Source organism: Sinohyriopsis cumingii, chromosome 15 (assembly GCF_028554795.1).
Source record: "Sinohyriopsis cumingii isolate HCF-2022 chromosome 15, ASM2855479v2, whole genome shotgun sequence".
NCBI classification, from domain to species: domain Eukaryota; kingdom Metazoa; phylum Mollusca; class Bivalvia; order Unionida; family Unionidae; genus Sinohyriopsis; species Sinohyriopsis cumingii.
The window spans coordinates 60,962,789-60,986,977 of record NC_142975.1 but is presented as its reverse complement, the minus strand read 5'-3'; the positions used below and the strand labels follow the sequence as shown (position 1 = coordinate 60,986,977).

General features: G+C 35.0%; 2 protein-coding genes across 2 annotated transcripts in view; one reads left to right on the top strand and one right to left on the bottom strand.

Annotated features, from left to right (window-relative positions):
* Positions 1–6,950: 6,950 nt before the first annotated feature.
* LOC149781908 (uncharacterized) lies at positions 6,951–10,915 on the bottom strand. The gene is made up of 4 exons (XM_089934800.1): positions 10,817–10,915; positions 9,746–10,044; positions 9,385–9,492; positions 6,951–8,909 (listed from the first exon to the last, which is right to left on the bottom strand). The coding sequence occupies exons 2-4, from the start codon at positions 10,034–10,036 to the stop codon at positions 8,784–8,786; spliced, it is 525 nt and encodes a 174-aa protein (XP_089790926.1). The 5' UTR covers positions 10,037–10,044; positions 10,817–10,915; the 3' UTR covers positions 6,951–8,783.
* Positions 10,916–11,007: 92 nt separating this feature from the next.
* LOC149781907 (uncharacterized) overlaps positions 11,008–24,189 on the top strand; it is a 38,900-nt gene continuing 25,718 nt past the window's right edge. Inside the window, exons 1-2 of the mRNA XM_089934799.1 lie at positions 11,008–11,086; positions 11,819–11,877. Coding sequence (XP_089790925.1) covers positions 11,078–11,086; positions 11,819–11,877 — 68 coding nt within the window. The 5' untranslated portion in view covers positions 11,008–11,077. The remainder of the gene's footprint in view (positions 11,087–11,818; positions 11,878–24,189) is intronic.

Below are 24,189 nucleotides of genomic sequence, written 5' to 3'. Positions count from 1 at the left end.
AACCTGACAGAGGCTTTGTCGATTGTCGTATCGACACCAAAGAGTTCTTCTTCTCTTTTCCGAAGAAGCAGACCTTATCCTGTGAGAAAGCCTGTCATCAGAGGAGGCCGCCATCTTATAACCTAAGCGATCGCCATGGCGTCAAGTTCCCAAAAAAAATTTCAGGGCTACCCCATACTCTCGAAAAGAAATAACATTCCATTGCCTATGATATGTTAGTCAGTTAGAAGAAAAAATACAGAAGTGAGTCTATCAGCACATGATTTCTTTATCTTGGTTAGAAAGTGTGACTCTAAGTTGTTCGTTTCCGTCGCTTATCATAATTTTAAAAATAGTAATGTTTTATAAAAAAAAGTGAGTGAGTGTTTCTTTTAGGTCTGTGCGTTTTTGTTTTGTTTTTTTTTGTTGGTGATAATATGGATAATGTAAGTTCGGGTACAACGAAATTAAAAGAATTAGGCCCAGAACTCGGTGTGGAGGGAAAAAATATACGCAACAGCAGCGGGAGCAAGAAATGCAGACCTAGCCATTTAGCATTGAGGCATTCTGCGTTTGACAATGCCTTTGATGTCGTACACGTCGTCATTTTTTTTGGTGACACGACTTGATTTGAAATAAGTACGGGCTAGCGTTTTGGTGAGTACTTAACATCCATGGCTGTCTTGCTGAGCACCTTTTTTCCTCCTTTACCATGCTCGGACAGAAAAATGAGTGTGTGGTGAGACAATTACCACTCATGTTTAAAGCCTTTCAGTCAGGTTGTTAAGGACTAGTTAGTCCTACACCTGAGTGGCTAAATTTAAAAATAGTCTGTGAGTACATAAAAGCCTGGGGGATGAGGCTCTCTTTCCTTCCCCAGGAGTAATTAAAAATCACGCGGTGCGTTATTAAACCAGTGATACATGCTCCATTAGAGCGAAAATCACTTTAATTCAAGTAAGCAAGCAAGCAAGTTCGGGTACCGTCTCTAGCACTCTTGATGACACCAACTGTCTGGGTTATTTTCTTTCTTGCAAGCCCCTATGTTCCACTTCTGTTTGTGATAATAACTTGTGATACTTCACATTTCCTAAAGTGGAAATCTTTACAAGCCGTACAAAATACAAAACTTATATGACTTTGGCTTTTGACACTTGCACAGACTCTTCACTTTATAAGTGTCACGAGAAAATTGTATATCCAAGTTTTACCATTTTCAAAAACACGCACACACTTGCAGCTTGACCAGAAATATGTACATCTTGTTTTGTGGATAAGTCACAGACAAGTCCAAGCATATATAGGTGGTTATGAACGTTAGGAATATCCCCTCATTTTTTCAGAAATATCAAAGCTTGTATGTGCATTTTCCCTTTTCCACTCTATATTAGTGCTTAGATTTGTTCCAAAAAAAAAAAAAAAAAAAAAAAGAAACGAAATAATTTTGAAGAAAAAAACCAACTGAATTTTGAATTCAGGTTTCTCTCTGTTTATAATTTTTTTCAAGTTGATGGTGCATGACAGAGTACATTCGCCTACCTTTCCAAAGTGAGAGGCATTTCTTCACATGTCATTGCCTTTGTTAAATTCGGTTTCATTGGTTAGTTATCGTTAATCTTTAATTTTTTTCATGCATTTCTTTTTGATAGAAGATTTAAGGCTTTCTATTGTTGTAACGGTATTTATGTTGTTTAGTCTGTTGATGAAATTATCTATAGCAAAGTGCTTAAGATTTTTCAGCTTTTTTTATTATTTCAAGCCCTACAAAAGGAGACCAAGTTTGTCTTCAAAGACGATTGAAACTCTAAATTACACAGGCGTGAAGGAAAAAACATCGTTGTGTTTAATCTAATCATGCTTGCCGTATCTCTTTGTGTTTTAGAGGTCATATTTCTTCTTAAGTAAATACACGCATCAATAGACAGACAGATTGGGTCATCATCCTTGAGTTTCACTGTACTTTCGGTTCTTTACTTCATACAAACCCCAAATTTATTAGTTTGAAAAAAAAAAGATAGCATGCCCCTCAATACTGTAACACGTTTGTTCTGATTCTACCGATGTGAGTGTGAGTGTTTATGTCGAAATGTTTAAGTGAGATATAAAAAAATGGTCAGCTTGAAAACGCGAACCAATACTGTGACGCTCAGTATTTTGATGTGGTAAGAGGAAATGGTACAACACACACACACAAAGAGGGCTTGTAAGTTCACATTTCAGTGTCTGCACTGTAATGGTAACAACGCAAGAACATAGGGATTATTATGCCACACAGTCCTAGAACAAAACAATGCATCACCCGTTGTAAGCCATTTCATTAGCTATACTTATTTTCTTACCGCGTTCGCTTCGAATTGACTTGAGTAGCTATTCAGACAGTGACGAGAATGGCCATGCTTTACTGGGTCTATCCTATAGGCGATTTATATAAAAAAATATTTTTAAAAATTAAATTAATGCACGAACAATCGTACCATGGGCGATCCCATGGAAATTGTGTCCGTCTTATTTTAAAATACATCAACATTTAATTTAACCGTGCAGATCGCTAAACAAACCTCTGATAATACACATTTTGAAAAGTGTTGTGTGACACGGATCGCCATTGTCGTTTGGTGTCTGCTTTCTTCTTCGAAAAGAGATCGTTTCGTCTTGACTATAAAAATTTAATTTGACTAAGTTTTACGCACTACTTGAACTCATACATTTACGTTGTAGGTGTAAGCCGTCGTTCTCAGTTTTCTGGAAGTTCGTTTTTGCGTTTATCAGATGTGATACTATTTTTTATGGACCGAACGAAATTTCTTTTGGCATGAATCAGGACTCGTGGTTTTGTGGCAGCAATGGAGAGCATTGATTAAAGCCCAGTTATGTCGTCTTCGAAATCGCTGACACGGATTTGAACTAACACTTCAGGTTTTGTGTGAGGCGATACGGTACATCATTGCCTTTTACTTCCTCAATGAAATCGTTTCATCTTATTGCAAAATTACATTTGACTAGGTTTCATGCGCAGCAGGTCTCTGTATATAAGGAGAGTGTCTTAACGTCAGAGTATTCATTCCGCTCTCAAACGATCAAAGATGGAAGAGTCAGCATAGATCGACCTGCTGGTCAAATATTTGCTAAAAGTCATACGAAAGCATAATTCACAGGCGAAAGTGGCAACAAAACTTACTCTTTTGATCGTTGATTTGATGAGAGTCATACGAAAGTGTGTAAGTGCTAATGAAGTTTGCTATATCTGCAAAGGTAAATGGGTATTTGTCTCCAGAATACCTGCTTCGTCTAAGAAAGAGAGACAAAAGTCAAGATACCTAATATCGTTGTCAGGAGAAAGGACACTGGAATTCAGAGTGCCCTACGAGAAAAGAGAAGAAACAAAAACAAGACGAAACAGAGAAGAGGGATTCAGAAGAAGAAGAAATTGAAGATGATGAAGAACTTGTGCCAGTAAAGACATGGAAATGGAAAAATTGACAATGTGAGCCGATGCGTTGGCCCTGATGTGAAATTTCATACTACCTTCTAAAAGAGAATAGACCAGAAAGAAAACGTAAGTGTCTCTTGGTCTTGACATTGTATAATAAGGATGGCGTGTTTTGTTTTTTACTCACACTTTATGAAATTGTGCTCTTTCACCTCTCTCTATCCCTCTGGATCATGTTTTAGTCAGAATTGAAATGGAAGGATGTTTTCCTTCACGCACGCTCTTTAGGCATGCAAGTCGGTAAACAATAGTCAGTCTATTCATCCATCATTTTGTGTCTTGATGTTTCTTAAATCACACACTGATGCCATAAAATAACGGGTTAAATGGGTTTTGTAGTGTTGGGAGTGGGGGTGGGGAGGGGTGGGGTGTAGGTGTTTGGCAGAGTTGGTCATTGCAGGTGAGGGCTTAGGTGCTTTCAAAAAACTTTTTCTTCTTCACTCTGTGTTGATAGTATATTTGGGGTTTGTATGCGTTCGCGTACGTTTGTGTGGATAGTTTATTTGGGGTTTGCATTATCTCCCTTCTGTGTTGATAGTATATTTGGGGTTTGTTTTTTCCTCTTCCCTCTGTGTGTGTGTGTGTGTGTGTGTGTGTGTTCTCGTACGTTGTGTAGATCGTATATTTGGTTGTTTTTTTTCTTCCTCCCGAGTGTGGATAGTATATTTGGGGTTTGTTTTTTTCCTCTTCCCTCTGTGTGTGTGTGTGTGAGTGTGTGTGTGTGTGTGTGTGTCTGCGCGCGTATGTCGTGTGTGTGTGTGTGTGTGTGTTGGTCTCTGTTTGTCCCTATAAAACTCACTTTATCCCTATCAGATGCACTCTACCTACCTACCTACAGTAGCGCGTATTCAGGTCAGCCACTTGCAACACTGTTGCCATTTATCCCCTAGTGTTCAGTACAGTGACGTCACTGACGCTGGAAATTTTGAGACTATAAATATCGACTTGGGGATTTCCACATTTTGTAGCTATACAGATATACTAGAATTCATAAACAGGAACGTCACTCAAGCTGAGGCTATAAAAAGATAGTGGGATTTTCCAAAGGAAAAACCCACAAGTTGGAGCTATAAATAGATAGTGGGATTTCATAGGAATTTCAGCTGATTATAGATACATAGGTATTTATCCACGATCGTCACAGAAGTTGATATTGTAAGTAGTTACTAATTTTATCCATTTTAGTCTAAACCATTGTAACTTAATTTTCGGGGATATGTTTATTTTCCTTTAAATTCTGGGACAATTTCGTCATTTTAACGTTACTTTTAGTCACATCCATTTTGTCGTTGAGCATTTCCTTGATTATAGCTATTTATAGCATCATTACAATTATGCAAATTTTTGAACACCCCAGCAAAATTTCAGGTCTTGGTAATGCTTTATATATAAATCCCACGCTTGTACTAGTGTATGTATGTTTCTGTCTCTGTTGTGTTTGACCCTCTACCATCATTGTCCCTAGATAGTCCCACCATGTTCAATTCCCCTTGACGCTATACAGATCCACCATGTTCAATTTCCATATGTTAAATTCCCTTGAGGCTATATCCCCCAGGGGTTTCCGTAATGTTAAATTTCCCATTGTCCCTAGACAGTCCCACGATCTATTCCCCATGTTAAATTTCCCTTGTACGTAAAGTGACCCACGATTTATTCCCATGTTAAATTCCCCTTGTACGTATACTGACCCACGATTTATTCCCATGTTAAATTCCCCTTGTACGTAAAGTGACCCACGATTTATTCCCATGTTAAATTCCCCTTGTACGTATATGTTCCCACGATTTATTCCCATGTTAAATTCCCCTTGTACGTATATGTTCCCACGATTTATTCCCATGTTAAATTCCCCTTGTACGTATATGTTCCCACGATTTTTCGCCATGTTAAATTTCCATTGTACGTATATGTTCCCAAGGGGGTCTGTAATGCTAATTCCCATTGTACGTATAGTATCCCCCTTCACTACTTACATTTCGCTCGTAGCTAAATGTCAACAATTATCAGCACAAAATGAATTTTGCTCGTAACTAAAAATAAACAATTGTCAGCACAAAATACATTTCGCTCGTATCTAAATGTCATCAATTTAGATTTGGAGGGAAGCTGCAGAACATACAAATTATTATATTAATATTGGATGCGTTGAGCAGATGGTTCACACGACCGCCATGGAAAAGTTCAAAGGGGCATGTTCTCACTTAGACTGAGCCAACGAAATAACTGTATAAATGGCGATTCAGGCTTACGAAGAATTAATTCTTTGCGCCAATCAGAACAGCTCTGTCTTTTCCATACAGGTAAGAATCGTCTGCGTTCGCAAACCTCTTTAAAGAATGGATACTTTTTAATATTTGAGACTTTAACGGTAAAGTTAATATTTTCCAACATGTTTTTGAGTTCTTTATATTTTATATTATAATATAATGGAATATTTAATTGTATTTGTGGTGTGTATTATTGGAAAAGATGAATTCGCTACCAACTTCACGTTTAGATTTAATTTGGAAATAAAAGATTCTTTAGTAATATTGAGTAATGTTTAGTAACCTATTCCAAAGTAGTATCCTATTTTATATTTAGCACGATACATTTCTTCAAAATGATCGTTGCATTATTCGCAACTATTGAATTTTATACTCGTTGGAAATCATTAAGTTAATCGAGATTTAACTATCTATATTACATTCTAAAAGTTACCGATCAATATATACAATGAAGTAGGTAAGCACGGTGGGAAAGTGTAAGTTTATATGTATTTCTTGTATTTTAAATATAAAGTCTTATAAATGTATCTTCAGAATTTAGCACTATATATATAAATAAAGAATTCGTTGCTCCAGTCAGAACAGCCCTGTCTTTTCCTTACAGCGATTCCGTACCACATTCCCCAAGATGTAGTCATATCTTCACGATTGTTGATGGCACCCTTGTTAGAGAGCCTGAATTCCTTCTTTTCTCTCTCTCTCTCTCTCTCTCTCTCTCTCTCTCTCTAACCATTGGCAAAGACATTTCTTAACTTATGAGTAATCCCTTCTCATAGCAAGAGATGAGAAGAAGATTATGATGAAAACCATATCATAAGAGATATACATCGTTACGTTTCCATAGCAAGTATAGCAGATAGCAGCTGTGGGTGTTTGGGGACAACTAGGAGTTTAAATTCATAAAAGAAAGCATCTCTTTTGTTGGCCAGCGCCTTAAGCAACATAAGTATGTAGGTTTTAACATTGTTCCATACGTGACTGCAGATAAAAGGAAAGTATTATGGTTACACACACACGCACGCACTCACTCACATAAACACACACACACACACACACACACAGATATATATATATATATATATATATATATATATATATATATATATATATATATATATATATATATACAAATCTATAAAGTTCTATCCATTTCATGGTTTACAGATATTAATGTAGGAAGTAGCAAGTTACGAATAAAAGTTTAATTTCACTTAGCTGCAATATTTGGTGTAGGTTTAACGACAGAAGAACAGGTAAGATAAATATCGTCATGTAACATCAGATGTCTTAAACCAAGATTATACAGATTCCATAGAACAAAAGACCTCTTTTAAAGGAACGTTTCCTGAAATGCCATGTACAAGAAAAATGTAGTGGTCATACTAGTGGTTAGTGCATTTTATTGCCATGCAATTCTTGTCGAAAATTCGATGATACAATAGTAAAATAAAACATAAAAACCTCATAAAATCATAGCGTCATTTTACATAAAAATTACGTTTCTTAAAAGTATATTATGATTATTTTCCGTATGTCTTTTCGGTGGCTAACGATCCACCAAAAGAAACATACATGAGGAAAACGCATCGCAGCTTGACATAAATTTTATCTCATGCAAGAGTTGTAACGAGTCATTATCAATATAGAAAATGGAAGAATTTTGTTGTGCCATAATCAACAAGAGACTTCCATATTGTTTCAAGTACGGCTTTCATTTAGCAAGAAATCAAAATACTTTAAATTAGAATTATCTGCAAGAGTAATATAATATATCGTGAAATTGCATGCACGAGTGGGCACGCGCATGAGACTAAAATGATAATTATGTCACTCTTCCATCAGCGCATGGGCGACAGAACCATGCTTTAGTACAACTCGTCATTTATTAAAGGTAACAAACTTAAACAACAAAATTAATGTTAGATCAATACGCAGAATGTCTCCCAAATAGTAGTCTCATAGATCCAGATTCGTCATTGTAAACGATAGCAATAAAACAATGCGTGAATAAAATGGAAATGTAAGGCTAAGTATCCCATCATAAAACGCAAACCCAATCAAACTCTACACGTTGGTATGAAATAATATACAAAACAGACATTCAGATCATTACTTCATGTTACATGGACTTTGAATTATATATAGAAACTCGACAACATGCATATTGATTGTCACTTGAATACTGATGAGCACATCAATTTTTATAGGTCGTGAATTATATTTTCAAATCACAAAAGACTAAAGTATCAATAGGGACTATATGAACCTATATTCGTAAAAAAGCAAATAATAATATAGTTAAGTATCACGTGACTTTGATATTTGCCAGCTGGAGTAACAAAACACTTTAAGTGGATGACCGACCGACAGACATACAAACGGACATCAGCTTTGTCCGAAAAGCTGGCGTTGTGAAATTTTCAATTTAATTACACGGATATTACTATCGAGAAACCAGCGTAAGACGTATTTGTACAAAGCTTGATAAAAATAAATAATGTTGCAGACTCATATCTGAAGCAGATATGTTCTTTGCATATCATTGTAAGAAATACACGATAATTCGGTCAATAAATAAATAAATAGATTAAAAAAGAGGTAGTCCCAACACAGAAATAACACAAACTATACTGCTGAGTAAGACAACTACACCATAGACTGGTTCAAACAAGATTGTTTCGTGATCTTCATCATTATAACATTGTATTGTCCACACATCTGTGTTCCAGATCATTATAAAAATACATTTATTGTCCAGGCTATCATTTTAAGGCACATCATCTTACTGTTCATGCTTCCATGATCAACATCATTATAAAACACATCAATTGATCTTCCATGTTTCCGTGATCATCCTAATTATAGAATAATCAATTTAGTGTCCCCGTTTCCATGATCAAGGTACATCATATAGTGTTCATAAATCTGTGATCCACATCATTACGAAATACATACTTTTATTCTTCCACGATCCACATCCATTTATTTTTCATACATTCGTGATCCACATCATTAGAAGAAAAATTGGGCAGTGCTTCCTTGCTTTAGTAACCTGGCAACCCCGTTGTCATGTAAGAATTTAGCTTTTGGTTACAAATGTCACGTTCTCTCCTCAGTTCTCGTATCAAAGTTCTCAAGGATGTATTGTCAGACTCAAGTTTCTGCGTTGTCTGAAGTAAAATGAAAAATGAAATGGTCATGTAAAGTCACTCCATATCTATCTATCTATCTATCTATCTATCTATCTATCTCTTACATACAACATAATTATTCGATTCAAGTTATTTGACGATATTGACGTTATTACTTATGAATCAGCCTTCCGCATCATTATCCTCGTTGTCCAGTTGAGGTTATTATATCATGATGAATCGGAAAACTCTTGTGCAAGCCACAAACTTGATTTTAAACAATTTTCTAAGGAAATTCCTGCTTATTACCAAATTTATTTTCACCATTTTAGCCAGGTTGATGTGTTTCAGTAAATCGCTAATCTGTAGAAAATTTTCTCTTAAATAAATTAAAATCTGTTCTCAGTTTAAGGTTTTGTCCCTCGTATTTGTTTACACTTTGTCCGAAACATATTTAGCTTGATACATTCATAAACCTCCCCATCAATATTCTGTCTTTAAAACTACAACTTACCTTTTGCAATTTTGCTTCTAGTGTCTTCTCCTTTTCCCTAAATCTTCTTGCAGCCAGTCTGTTCTGATCTCGTCTCCTTTCCACCTTTACTTTATGTTCATCTGTCAACTAATAAAAATATATTATATCAGATAGTGTAACGTTCTGCAAGAGAGGATATGTTGAAATAGTTTATATAACTAAACCATGAATTGGTGTGGAAAACTGAAACGGTTATTAAATATCTGATACGGCGTTTATTTTATAGCTAGGTTCAAAACAAAATAAAAGAAGTAAGAAAATTCCATTAAAAGACTTCAACACCAGAATATGTGCATGACAAATGTAAACTGTCTCTTAACATTGCATACAGTTAAGATACCTCAACTTTCGGCTTCTCTGGAAAGCCTGCCGTCAGCTCCTCCTTTCCCTCTGTCGTCCTCTTGAACTGAATCATGTTTTTCAATTCCTCCTTTATTATAGGCATCATGTCGTTGTTTTCTATCGCCGTCATTGCTGCGGCACTGACACCTGGGTCAATTGTACTGAACCCCGTAAACACGGAGAATTCGTGCAATATTAAAGGCAGCGCACTTGCTGGTAGTGCTCCGGTGTCTCTCTTACTGTCCATATAAAGATTCAAGTTCACAACGGAATGAGATCGTTCGTACATGGTTCTGGCTGAAACAAATAAATAAATATTACATAAACCAATCCATTGCTCAACTGAGAAACCAATACGTAAAAATAGTAATAATAATTGATCAGAACATCTAGCAGGGAAATATATTGTTACCTTTTTAAACTTCAACATGTACGATTTTTCTCTTGCTTTCATCCTTGTTTGCTGTCTCAGTTTTCTTTCTCTGTGCCAAGAGTCTTACAACACACGCACAGCTGATTTAGCCTCTTATATTGTATACAAATCGTATTGACTTTGATTCGTGAGTCCATTTTTCATGTCGTACCATTGTTTTTGGTAATTTAAATGTTTTTAGTTTTACAAAGATATATATTTGTCTTATTTGTGACCCGAACCAAGATATATATTTGTCATTTTTGTGACCGAACCATAATATTGAGACAAAATTTAAGATACAAAAAGGGATTCACTGATTGCAAGGACAGTGTAAAGAAAGAGAACAATTGACTTTATGCCTGCAGAAACGGCATTGGGTCCATCTGAAATCAAGTGAACCTGAAACAGTTATTATGGATTATTTGCTGTATGTACATATATTTAACTCTTTCTGTCTGTGTGTGTGTGTGTCTTTCTCTCTCTCTCTACATATATACATACATACATACATACATACGTCGTTTTAACGATTTATATGACAATTGCTCTCCGCTCTGCTATCAGATAACATCGTTAACAACTCGTTCAGCTTTAAAATTATAAAGTTAAAATACAAATATGTAAATTTAGCCAACTTTTCAAACATAACCATACTTATAATTTTCACACGTGTATAATTCTGTATAGAACCACAACCCAGTTCATATGGATCGACTGATTTTGGCCGCCTAAGTAATAAGCCTCGTACTATGTTGTATGTCAATTGACTGACAATATCGAAGCTATCAGCGCTTTTATACCTGGCTTGAATCTAAATTTAGCCGGTTACGTACAGTCACGCCACTCTCTATATATAAGAAAGATCAACGATATCAATGCGATAACATGTAGTCAAATGATGGAAAAAGTAAAGTAATGGCAGCCGTAAGCATGTATATGTGCACGTATTCTTCTTATTATTATTCTACGTCTTCTTCTTCTTGTTTACATTGTCTCTGTTTTCTTTTTATTTTTTTCCTGTACCTGATGGATTATTAAAGGACACGTGCTATGTTACTGGGAATGTATAACATTATATAGATGTAATATTTAGGTTTATTATGTATTGAATCAGGCATCCGTCAGTCTCACGAGACTATGAACCAACGCCGATGGATGTTGACATTTGTTTTGCAGTATCTATTGTGTTTACATAGTCCATTACGACAGTGGCAGTCTCTGCCACACTTGATGCACTTGTGATCTGTAGTTATTTTATGTTTTGGTGCTGGACCTTTCTGTGGATTCTTTTTTTCTTCTGCTTCCCGCCTAAGATCCCTCTCGTACTTTGTGAGTCTCTTCTGTACTGCCAGGGGCGCTCACTAAATTATTGGGGGGGGGGGGGGGTAAACATATAGAGGTAATCCATTAAGAGTTACCGAGGTAAGCCAAACTATGTTAAAGTTGAATTCTGGGGGTGGGGGTAATTGCCTTCCCCCGCCCCTATTTGCGGACTTCTATGTGTACGTCATGTTGCAAGTCACGTATATCTGAGGAAACTTCTTCACAAGTGTCTATTGTAATGCCAAGTGCTTTTAGGGCACGTTTGCGTGTATCTTTATAAAGTAGAAGAAATAATTCAATCGGTCTGTTTACAATTTCCTGTTCCCCATTTAGGTAGTTCTTTGGAATGCGGCCGTCCTACATTCTGGACACGTGGCCCAACCAACGCAAAGGTAAGGTTTAATAACTTACTTTAGCACATGTATTTCCTTTTTTTATAAATTGTACGCCATTTTAAATAGACATTAACTCTCTGTAAACACGTAGTAGCTTTAGCTGACTTTATATTTTCTAAAGATTTATACCGTACTCCTTAACATATTTTAGTCCTTTCATGATCAAAATAGACTTTTTTCCTTCAGCTTTATCGACATGTTCCTGCAAGAGAGAGAGAGAGAGAGAGAGAGAGAGAGAGAGAGAGGTGGGGTGGGGTGACGTGGGCTTTGTACCAGTTAAATAGTGCTTAATATTCTGCACTTTATCTCTCTTACCAGGTCAGTCCTTGTCCAAGTGAATTAACACACTTTGGTACAACTGCCTTATTGTATATCAATGCTTTATTTAGAACTGAAAGGTCATCCTCCACGACGATGTTGGCTTTGAAACCCAGCAGATACCCCTAATAAATAAATAAATTACCAGACATCAATAGTTGATAATTATTTAGGAAACAATAAACCTTTATCGTATTTCTGTTATCCCACATATTCAAACTGGATCAATTAACACACCATCTTGTTTTTACGTCTGATTAATTCACTTCAAAATAATATAGGGAGATGAATTCTCTCACTCATAGCTATGTTTTAGTCAATCGAGATCTCGAATTAGTAAAACAGTTTAAAGTGCTTTGGCGTGTACTTGCTTGTGTGATAGCATGTATGGTATGTAACGAATGGTTCTGAATTTAAGTTTTAGCATTCTGTTTTGGTACCCCCAATATCACCTTCTACACACCCTATTCAATGAAACCAGTTTGCTTTTTGTACATCGTGGCAGATGGCAGTTCGTGAGACATCCGTGTCCGATTGTAAACCTTTGTAGTCTGAGTTGGTGAATCTCGCCGTGTGGACTAAAACGGGTCTGTACGATGCATTATTACACGCGAGATGCGATTGGATACGTTGTTGGTTATGAGTTGTCCTCTTGTGTCGAAACATATATGTGTGATTGTGTGATGCATTATGTTGTAGGTCAACTTACCTGCGACGATAAGCAGTTGATATATGTAAAAATAATAAAGTAATTAAACAGTTAGAAGTCTCAAGGAAATATAGAAATATTAAAGAGATCATTTTAAAATATAGAGACAAAAAGGAACTATGGGAAAAAGAAGAAAATCTAACATATAACTGGATTAGAGAAGAAATTACAAAAAATATAAAGAGCACAATAGAAAAAGAAAATATATATGATAATTGGGATAGGGCATGGGGCAATTGGACAAAATTAGGATCTTTGAAAATTCAAAGCCTCTGCTTCAAATACATGCATAATGTATGATTGACAGGAGAGGCTGCAGTGAGACAGCGTATGGTCAGAGTACCGCCGAAATGTCCACTGTGCAAAATAGGACCTTTTTTCTAAAAATCATGTTATACTACAATGTAAAAAAACACTTGAAGACCGTATAAAAATAATAAATGAAATTCAGAAAACTAATGCATATGGGAAACAGAATATTCTATATCTAGATGGTAAATTCACAAAAAAGACATTGTATGAAATTAGTAATTACATTATAAAAACAATGAGGGCCTGCGGTCAGGTGATAGTTATTGGGACTTAAGGCGGAGGGGCGAGTGCAATGAAAACTATCCATCGGATAGTTACCTTAAAAGGACTTGCACTCGCACCGGCTGCCCCTACCCCCCTCTACGCCCCCCCCCCCCCTTTTATTTTGTATACGGACACTGTTATAAAATCATATCCTGGAAAACTTTTGACTTTGGAAATAAAGAAATAAATAGAAGTAACCTATTCGAGAGAGTGAAGTATAAAAGATTAAGGAAAATATGGACCTCTCTCGAACACGGCTAAATTTATACAAAAACCTGCGAAGGACGACACATATATAGCACACATCAAAACGCTAACAGTATTTATTTTGAATAAAATGTAACACACCGCCACTTCGCCTAAATTCCAAAATGTATTAAATTAATTTTTGAATAATTTTATAAGATCCGATTATGAGGATCATAAGACAACTGGGTATGATGCGACATAAGGCTATCTTCACATGAAAACATGTATAGCACAAACAAACATATAGCATAAACACCTATAGCAGACACGGGATATAGGGACCTCTAGCCAAGGTCACAAAATAAAAATAGGAGCGGGACTCCAAGTTAGGTGATAGAAACCTACTCGGAAGAACAAACCTACAGAATACACTAGGAAGTTAAAATACCCCGTCAAAAATTCATTAAATTCTGAGCGAAATTCTTTTTATAAAAACACATTGCAACATATCGGGGGAAATCAGTAACACATATAAACATTTACTCTTTGGCTAGGTGGTGGTGGTGGGACATCTGTCTGGTGCCCCCTCCCCCCAAAAGAAAGGATAAGCAGTTGACATTGACAGGTCTTGAATCCAATGCCAACTTACAGCTTATAACATCTGTGTGGTAGTTACCAATGACTAGCAGTGAATATAATTAGGATTAGGAATATGTTTCCCAGGAAGCAGTTCAGTTCAGACTACACCATATAGATATCTACTTAATTTTAAATGGCATTCTCAACATTTAACACATAGAGACATCGTTGAACTAGATATTGAAGGGGCTCGGGAACACGGAGTCGGAAATTTTCCTCTGGGCAAGATATTGGTCAAAGAAGCACACCATTTATTAGAGGCAGAGGTTACACCAATCTTTCCCTTCAATCAGGATGTGGTATTGTGGCAATACACAGTACAAGTTTTTGCACCAAAAGATTAAGCTAATCGTAATTTATGACACGGTAGAAATGCAAACCAATGAAAACAATGAACACCACTTCGAAATTTTGAACCACCGAGCCAACCTTTGGTATTATTCTATATCACAAGTTAATAGATAATATGTTTTCCTTTAACAAATTGTATACTCCAGTGCCGAGGGCGCCACAATGAGAGTGTAGTTTGGTGATGGTAGAGAATGCTATACAATGGGAGTGAGTGTAGTTTGGTGATGGTAGAGAATGCTATACAATGGGAGTGAGTGTAGTTTGGTGATGGTATGGAATGCTATACAATGGGAGTGAGTGTAGTTTGGTGATGGTAGAGAATGCTATACAATGGGAGTGAGTGTAGTTTGGTGATGGTAGAGAATGCTATACAATGGGAGTGAGTGTCGTTTGGTGATGGTTGAGAATGCTATCTTAGATGAGGCATGAATAATGCTCACTGAGTGTTGTGCTGGTTACAACCTTAAATGTCAGTTTTTAATGATACACAAATCTTGTACAGGCATGCGACTTTTAACTTTAAGACGTATTTAAGAATGTATAAGAATAAGCCTTTTATCATGTCAAATATGTTGCTTTTTTCATTATGGACACACCGTGCAAATGGTAAAGTGCTATACGATTCGTATCATGTCTATTTGCATTATTCAATTATCTCATTTTTTAAAGTTATTTTGGTATATATATATATATATATATATATATATATATATATATATATATATATATATATATATATATAATTTGGGTCTGAAATATATATATTATTTGGAACTGAACCATGACTATTAGAAGTAATCTTATCTTCAAATACTTATTTGACTCAGTGAAATAAAAGGCAGAAAGGGAGTAGAAAAGACATATTTTGTCCGCAGCGGGGGTCCTTGGGTCAATTGCTTCCCAAAGGTACTGAAAACAATACATTTCCAACAATATTAGGATTATCATGGTATATGTATGGTGCGTGCCGAGTGTTTAATCTATATATGTGCTCTTTTCTTCAAACGCTCTGCTATCCGATGCATTTATTGCGACTGATTTGGATTGATTATGATAAAGTCAGAAACCAAATTAATAAATTGATAAAATTCAACAAACTCTTTGTATTGTCTTTTGAATCTGTTTTTCATAGACACCCTGCCGAGTTCGTATATATCCGAATTTTTAGCTGACAAAGCGCACGTGTCGAACACTCTTTTATAACGTACTGAGTGAACATAATTGAAGCTATCTTACCTGTACATTTTATAACAGACATTATCTAAATTTAGATCGTTACGTGTATTGACGTCACTATCACATACCCAAATATAGGCCTCAACTATCTTTCGTCATGAGTTACTAGATATTAACAAACTTAACAAGAAGATGGCGGTTATGGCTTGTAAATGGAAGAGGCAAAGACTGTGTTTATTTGAGACATTTTTGAAATAGGTCTCACACAAGAAAGATATTATAAAGGTACACAGAGTTGTGAGGATAAAGTCATTTGTCGTAGGGTGACTATGTCGTAAATGTCATATCTATTTTACCTGTGTAGATTGTTGCAGGGCAATAGTCACACAATATATTTTTCATGTATATGTTCTTTTGCGTATTATTATTCTAATTCTCCCTTTGCAATTATCTCTGCATTTGGAGAATGATTTGATATATACCATACTATTTAGGATGTATTTAATGATACATTCGTTAACTAGGATGTACTGGTGTATTGACAAGTAGCATATTATATTTGCTGTTCTAATCAGTTTACAAGGTGTAACACCTGTATGATATTACTATGAAACAGTAGCACAGAATAACCGCTCCGATGGTCTATTCGTTACTGAGTTTGGGTCGGATGCGAGAGGTCGTGGGTTCGATCCCCGGCTGAGTCATACCAAAGACTTTAAAAAATTGTACTAATACCTGCCTAGCTAGGCGCTCAGCATTAAGAGGTTAGTGTTATCACTGGTCGGCTTGGTATCAGGATAATGTGATTGGATGTGACATCATGCTACATGTCTGCGACATGATGACCAAGTGCTAGACATCATTATAAACTGCCACACTGCAGACATTGTAGCGATGTGACTGAAAAATTGTTAAAGCTACGTTAATAGTCCAAACCACACACACACAGACACACACACGCACAGTGAATTTATCAAAGAAAAGATCGCCATAGTATAGAATACCCATAAGTTCTATCTAAACCCCTTTTAACTTATGCTGTTTATATTTCTATCGGATACATTTGTATTTATTTGATTTATTCTGTATTCCTATTGTAAGTTGAATAAAGACGGTGTTCAAGCACATTTTCTTCCAGACCGTCTTTCTCCTCTTCCAACTGCAGCGAGGGACATTTTTAAATAGAGCATGAAGCCCGAACCAAAATACCTATGCTCAGCACGAAAAAACATATCCCCATCATGAAAATAAATATGCCAAGAATGAAAATACATATACCCAGCCTGAAAAGTGATGAAAAATATTATACAGAAACCTTATCCAGAATTTTAGGTCCATCGGTAGCTTGAAAAATTATTGATCCATTGGAATTCTTAATATTTCTGCATGTTAGTCTAGCCTTTTATGTACGTCTCAAAGTTGTACTTTATTCTGCTTTGTCCTAAGTCTGTCTATTGATAAGGCAAACGATTGTGACATTATTTTCAGTAATGTCCCTATTCATCTATCCAGTGCAGCGCTGCTTGAAATTCACAGGATGCGGCGGCTTTTGCACAGAAAATAAAATGCAACCTTCGTTGAACAGGTTAGATTTAAAATATAAATTTTTACAGTATATAGTATGTAGTCCAGAATTGTTGAACCGTAGATGATGAACGATGCTATAACGACGGTATCGATTTTGCCGGTATCACACCATCTTGAGAGATACACACACACACGTACAGAAAGTACGGGTTTTAAGAGGTAGAAATTACAACAATATGTGTTATTTCGCACTTTATGCCAGCAAGCAACTCTCTTTTGTCATATAATTTATACCTGACCTTTTGTATAACGTCACATTGCTAACAATTCACAATGTCATCTTTTACAATTATTAGGAAACCAAACCTATAAATATGTCTACCAATAAATGGACAAATAAATAAATAAAAAAGAAAGAAATGAATACAATAAATTAATAAATAATTTAACGTCGTTAGTTGTCCCTTTTTAAAAAAGAAACTGCTCAGTCGAAATATTAGATAAATGAAATTTAACTAATACGTTACATTATTATCCGCCCATAAAGCTAGCTAGCTAGCAATATATATATATATATATATATATATATATATATATATATATATATATATATATATATATGTATAGCGAGAGAGAGGGAGAGAGAGATTATATATAGATGGATAGATAAACATAACTGAAAACACTTAAACAGGAACATTATGTTCATCTCAAGTATGTATATATGTATATACTTCACTCAGATTCATATCTGTTTCATTTCGCTGAGTCACGCTAGCTTTGTTTTTGGGGTTTTGTGGGGTTGTCATAGTTGTACTTTAAAAAACTCCCATTGAAAGAGAGGGATGGACTCATTATTTCCGTAATTATCATTGATTGATTGATTCATTCATTCATTCATTCATTCGTTCATTCATTCATTCATTCATTCATTCATTCATTCATTCATTCATTCATTCATTCATTCATTCATTCATTGGTTCTCGTGTTTTCATGGTTTCAAGTGGACATAGTCACACCTATTAATTATCAAATTATTAGATTAATAATATTTATTTGTGCATTTCACTTTCTTATTCCTTAGAACTACTGCTGTATATTAAACTAATATATTATTCAATCGACATTTGCACTATTTTACTATTTGTTTCAATTAGTATTAGTCAAGAGAATGATTCTTGATTTAACGATTCGATTATTTGATGTCCGTTGTCATTGAATTGGTCGTTACAAATCTTGCTTGTGTGTAGATATAATTTACTAAGAATTAACATATCTGTTTGAAGAAAGAGAGAAACGTGGTAACATAAAATGACCGGCAAACTGAGCAACAGCTAACCAAACAAGTTAATCAGTCAGTCAGTATTCAAATAAATCGGTAAAATAATTTTTTTTATATCAAAGAGTCTATCTAGCAATTTAACTACCCAAACATAGTTGTTTTATAATATTTGCTCTTGTCTTGTTGTAATAACTTGGTCCTTCGACACCATGAATTCTGATGAAATCTATATTACAGTATTCGGATAATTTTATATTACGATCCATGTCAGTAACAAAATATACCCTACTTACAGCCATATGTTCCTGGTGTTTCAGTAAATGAGGCTGGAAGATAAGAGCTAGCAGTTTTGCATTATTCTCTCCCGTGGCCCATGATTTGGAGTTGTCTCCTGGGATTGTTTTCAGTGGTTTACACAAATATATAAGCGGATTTAGTAGTGACCGTGACTGCTGATATTATAAGTTCTACCATATTAGTCATTTTTTTTTATTCATTCACGACAAATTATAATAGTGATAAAGAGTTCAGCGTTTAAGTTGGTTATTTCAATTTCTCAGCATAGAAGTTTGTTATTTCAATTTCTCAGCATAGAAGTTGGTTATTTCAATTTCTCAGTATAGAACTTGGTTATTTCAATTTCTCAGCATAGAAGTTGGTTATTTCAGTTTCTCAGTATAGAAGCTGGTTATTTCAATTTCTCAGTATAAAAGTTGGTTATTTCAATTTCTCAGTATAGAACTTGGTTATTTCACTTTCTCAGTATCGAAGTTGGTTATTTCAGTTTCTCAGTATAGAACTTGGTTATTTCAATTTCTCAGCATAGAAGTTGGTTATTTCAGTTTCTCAGTATACAAGTTGGTTAATTCAATTTCTCAGTATCGAAGTTGGTTATTTCAATTTCTCAGCATAGAAGTTGGTTATGTCTATTTCTCAGTATAGAAGTTAGTTATTTCAATTTTTCAGTATCGAAGTTGGTTATTTCGATTTCTCAGCATAGAAGTTGGTTATTTAAATTTTTCGGCTCCGATTGGGTAATATTAATAATCATGTATTGACCATGACCTACAGAGGTGGTATAATACTGGCCGTCATGTATAGCCTATCATTTGCTGAAAAATGGTGCTAAACCCTACAACAACAGAGGTGGTATAAAAGACAGATATATATATATATATATATATATATATATATATATATATATATATATATATATATATATATATATATATATATATATAATGGGGTCTAACGCTTATGATTGTTTTCGCCAGTGCAACAAATGTCATGTGTCAGTGAAGTGTTTTTTCCTTTATGTTTGTCGAAATGTTTAATACTATTTGATAGGTTCATCTCATGGTTGGATCATTATCGAACAGTTAGAATTCAAATAGGTGCATTTCTTAATTTGAGTATTGACCTTCCATTTGTTCTATATCTTTGTCCCTGTCCTATATTCAGACGAACATCCTTCCTAAGACCCTCCCCCGATCCCACTCTGTTTTCGCTCAAACTAGTTGCACACTTTTGTATCACAGCACGGGGATGTATAACCTTCCGTTCGGATAAATATTATAAAGTATGTATTAACTGTATGATCTATCTGTACCCTGTCATCAGGGAACGGTCAATCGATCGAGAAATCTAAGCGAGTATTATAATCAATAGCATATCTCATATATTGTCTAGCTTCTGTAAATCGGCTAAATACACTATATATAAACAAAGGAATGAGAGTCAACAATCTGTTGTATGACACTATTGGCAATATATTTGCAAGTTATAATATCAAAAGTAAATTGGGCTTGCAGGCACTGAAGAGTTTACGTCATGTAAATACCATGACAGTGTTACATCCAGTTACTTGCACACAACGAAAGGTTTATGTCATGTACCGACCATGACAGATTTACCTCCAATTACGTGCACACAACGAAAAGTTTATGTCATTTACCTACCATGACAGATTTACCTCCAATTACGTGCACACAACGAAAAGTTTATGTTATTTACCTACCATGACAGATCTACATCCAATTTCTTGCGCACAACGAAAAGTTTACGTCATGTACCTACCATGACAGATTTACATTCAGTTCCTTGCAAACAACGAAAAGTTTACGTCAAGTACCTACCATGACAGATTTATATCCAATTACTTGCACACAACGAAAGGTTTACACAGTCTACTTACCTTGACAGTATTACATGCAGTTAAATTAATGCGACTTGTCTCGTTCAACAATCGTATCGAGTGTTTCGTTTACAAATTTAACATTTATTAGTTGTCCAGTTACATATGTTGCGAGAACAAAATAATGCCAAGTATATTAAATAGTTAGTATTTCCGGTGTCCGGACAAAATGGTAGCGGACAAAATGGTACGGACAAATTGGTATGGACAAATGTTAAGTGGAGATAATGGTATTGGACAAATTGGTATGGATAAAATGTTAAGTGGAGATAATGGTATGGGACAAAATGGTACAAGGATTAAATGGTATAGACAAAATGGTATGGATAATATGTTGCAGACAAAATGGTACGGGACAAAACGGGATACAATGGTACAAATATTAGAATTTTGCTTGCTAATTAAAATAATAATTAGCTAAAATCATAATATAATTTAATTTTTATACACATATTAAAATATTCACGCATCCATAAACTAACTGAAAAAGATACCAATACAAATGATTTTTTTTATTAAATTAGTGTAACTTCGGAAATGTTAATTGTATTTTATATTTTTAAAAACTCAAGTGAAACTGCAAATAACTTATGCCGCATCTACAAAATGCAACGATACCAACGAGTAATTCAATGCAATTCTAATGACTGAAAAAATTCGCAATAATTAAAAAAGCGATTTATGTCAATATACATGTGCATTCAACCCAGACATAAACTAATGGACAATGGTTATTCATATCATCTGAGATAGAGTTTGTGTTGGTCTCATTTTAAATCAGACAACTAAAAAGAACTTTATGATGACCTTCATCAAAAAGGCTTTCTGGCATTGAAATAATGTATTTACCATGAAGCCTAGGAATAACTTGATCTAGTGTTGTGTCTCGCTTCCATGCTCTTCCTTGCCTTTAAAAAGGCTTTCAAAAAGTCATTTTTTATATAAAATTTGTTTAGTTCTTCTAACTACACTTAATATTTGGTGTCCCGTCGTTTGCGCGCCTATCAAAAACGCGCTGACAATATATTGCAGCAATTTTGACATTTGCGATCAGCGGAAAAGTGACATCCTAGAAAGCCTGGTAAGACTTACGAGACCTGTGTATACTGCGTATATTTAGTGACGGTCTGCCGTGCAAAAGTTTCCAAAACGAGCAACCTTATCACGAGATGTACGAAGGCATCGTCAAATGGCTGGACCGAACCATCAACAAGACATGACGGTTTATTCTCAGACACAGAGCAACGGACCATTCATCCGTGCCATCCGAGATAACATGATCATTTTTGCAGCCGACAATGATCAGGATTTCCTTTCGAGATGCCAATATTGCTTTGCCGATGGCACATATCGAGTCAGCCCGAGTGGTTAAAATCAAGAAGAAGAAAACATATGTTCGCATCAACCAATCAATTCACACCACAATGGTCGATTACAATAACCGAGATCCGGTTGTATATTTGGGAGATATTGCTAGAGTGCTCACTATAAATGTTAACTGACTGCGACTAGGTTAAAAAAAACGTTTGATCTATTTCTAAAATATTTTATAATAGTCAGATGTTTTGTACTTGTCTTTAGGTAGGTAGCTTTATAGTTTGCGCTTTATATTTCTTTAATTGCTTTTTTCATTTTAAAATTTAATTTTTTTGTTGTTGATTGTATAGGTAATTATTATAAATCATCCAGGGTCAATCCACAATAACAACCTATTAATGTTATTTAGTAAAAACTTGTCTGTTGATTTTTTACATTTCGTATTAATAAAATTGTAGTCGTTCCATTTTGTCTGTACTATTTAATCCTAGCACTATTTTGTCCCATACCATTTTGTCCGTACCATTTTGTCCGCACCATTTTATCTATACTAACTTGTCCTATACCATTATGTCCACTTAACATTTTGTCCGCTACATCTTTTCCTAGTACCGTATTTCCAATTGTATTTTAGCAGCCTGTATTTTAGACTGTCTGGAATACCATCTGGCAGATTTACAAAATCTTTTGATCTTCCTTTTTAATTTGTCCTTTATATTTGTTGTGTTCAAATGGCTATTGTATTCTTCTCTAAGTATGACTTGGTTTCCTTTAATCTTTCAGACAAACGATGTAAGGGATCGAGGCGATGAAACAGTGGCAAAGAAAAATCTCCTTTCTTAGAAAATTAGTAATCTATCTGTAAAACGAAAGTTTTTTTTTTGATTGTGCACTTATTATTCCATAATAATACAAAAGGCTTGAAAGCCTCATATTTACGCCTTGAGCTGTTTTATAATTCCAGTTTTTGTTTTAGTTTCTTAGAAATTTAATAATTTGTTTAATGATGTCTTGAATTAACAAACAGAGGTCATTCTGCTTTTTAAGGGTTTAGTATGTTCATTCAGTGTTTTTGGCTGTATGTTTACTAACTTTGTACATATGACCTACCTTATCTTGAAAAAACAAGAACAGACACAATACACAAGGTCGCGTGAGCAGCGTAACTCAAATAAAATTCCCCACAACATTGGGGTTTCATATATTTGGGAGTATTTTTCCGCTGGTGTAATTGCTAAAAAGACCAATAGAAACTCGAGGGAAAACGTGCGATAATAAGTTATGTGTGTATTCCCAAACGTCGTGAGGAGTGGAGTGGCATGCTAATGACTCACCTATGCTTCGTACCCCCCTTTCTATGTCTGTCTGTCTGTCTCTCTCTCTCTCTGAGACATATAATGGTAGCAATTTGTTATTGTCGATAAGATGAAAAGGTGTAATTTGTGTGTGACATCTGGACAGTGAATATTGCAGTACAACTAAATACTCACCCTTAAACGAGATAGCCTTGAAAGAGACATGCTACGTTGAAAATTTCACAAATATATATACATAAATAAAGAATTTAAATCAGCCCCAACCAGGAAATATATTTTTTAGGAGTCTTTTCGTTTTACCTTATAAAATAACCAAAATTTTATTGAAACAAAGGAAATACACTATTAAAACTAGGAAAGCTCAAAAAGATGGTAATGCACACTCTTTTCAAAACAAATTTCATTCAACAAAAGCACTCCATTTTCTTCTGTTGTTTTTTTTCTCCTTCAAGATTTAAAAATTCTGAAAAGCGTTTGAAATGTGATAATACTTGGTTTGGCGAGTTGATATATTTCAAAGTTTAAGTTTGATATGTGAGTGATAAACCAATATAATATAAAAACATTACAAAGATTACAGTCAAAATTTTAATCTTTGAACCTTTTGCGTTCGCCATTTCCGCAGGTCTTTGTGAATTCAATGGCTACATATCACTGATACTACAACATTCTATTAGTCCAATCTTTATATCTTCGATGATCTATACTACATCGG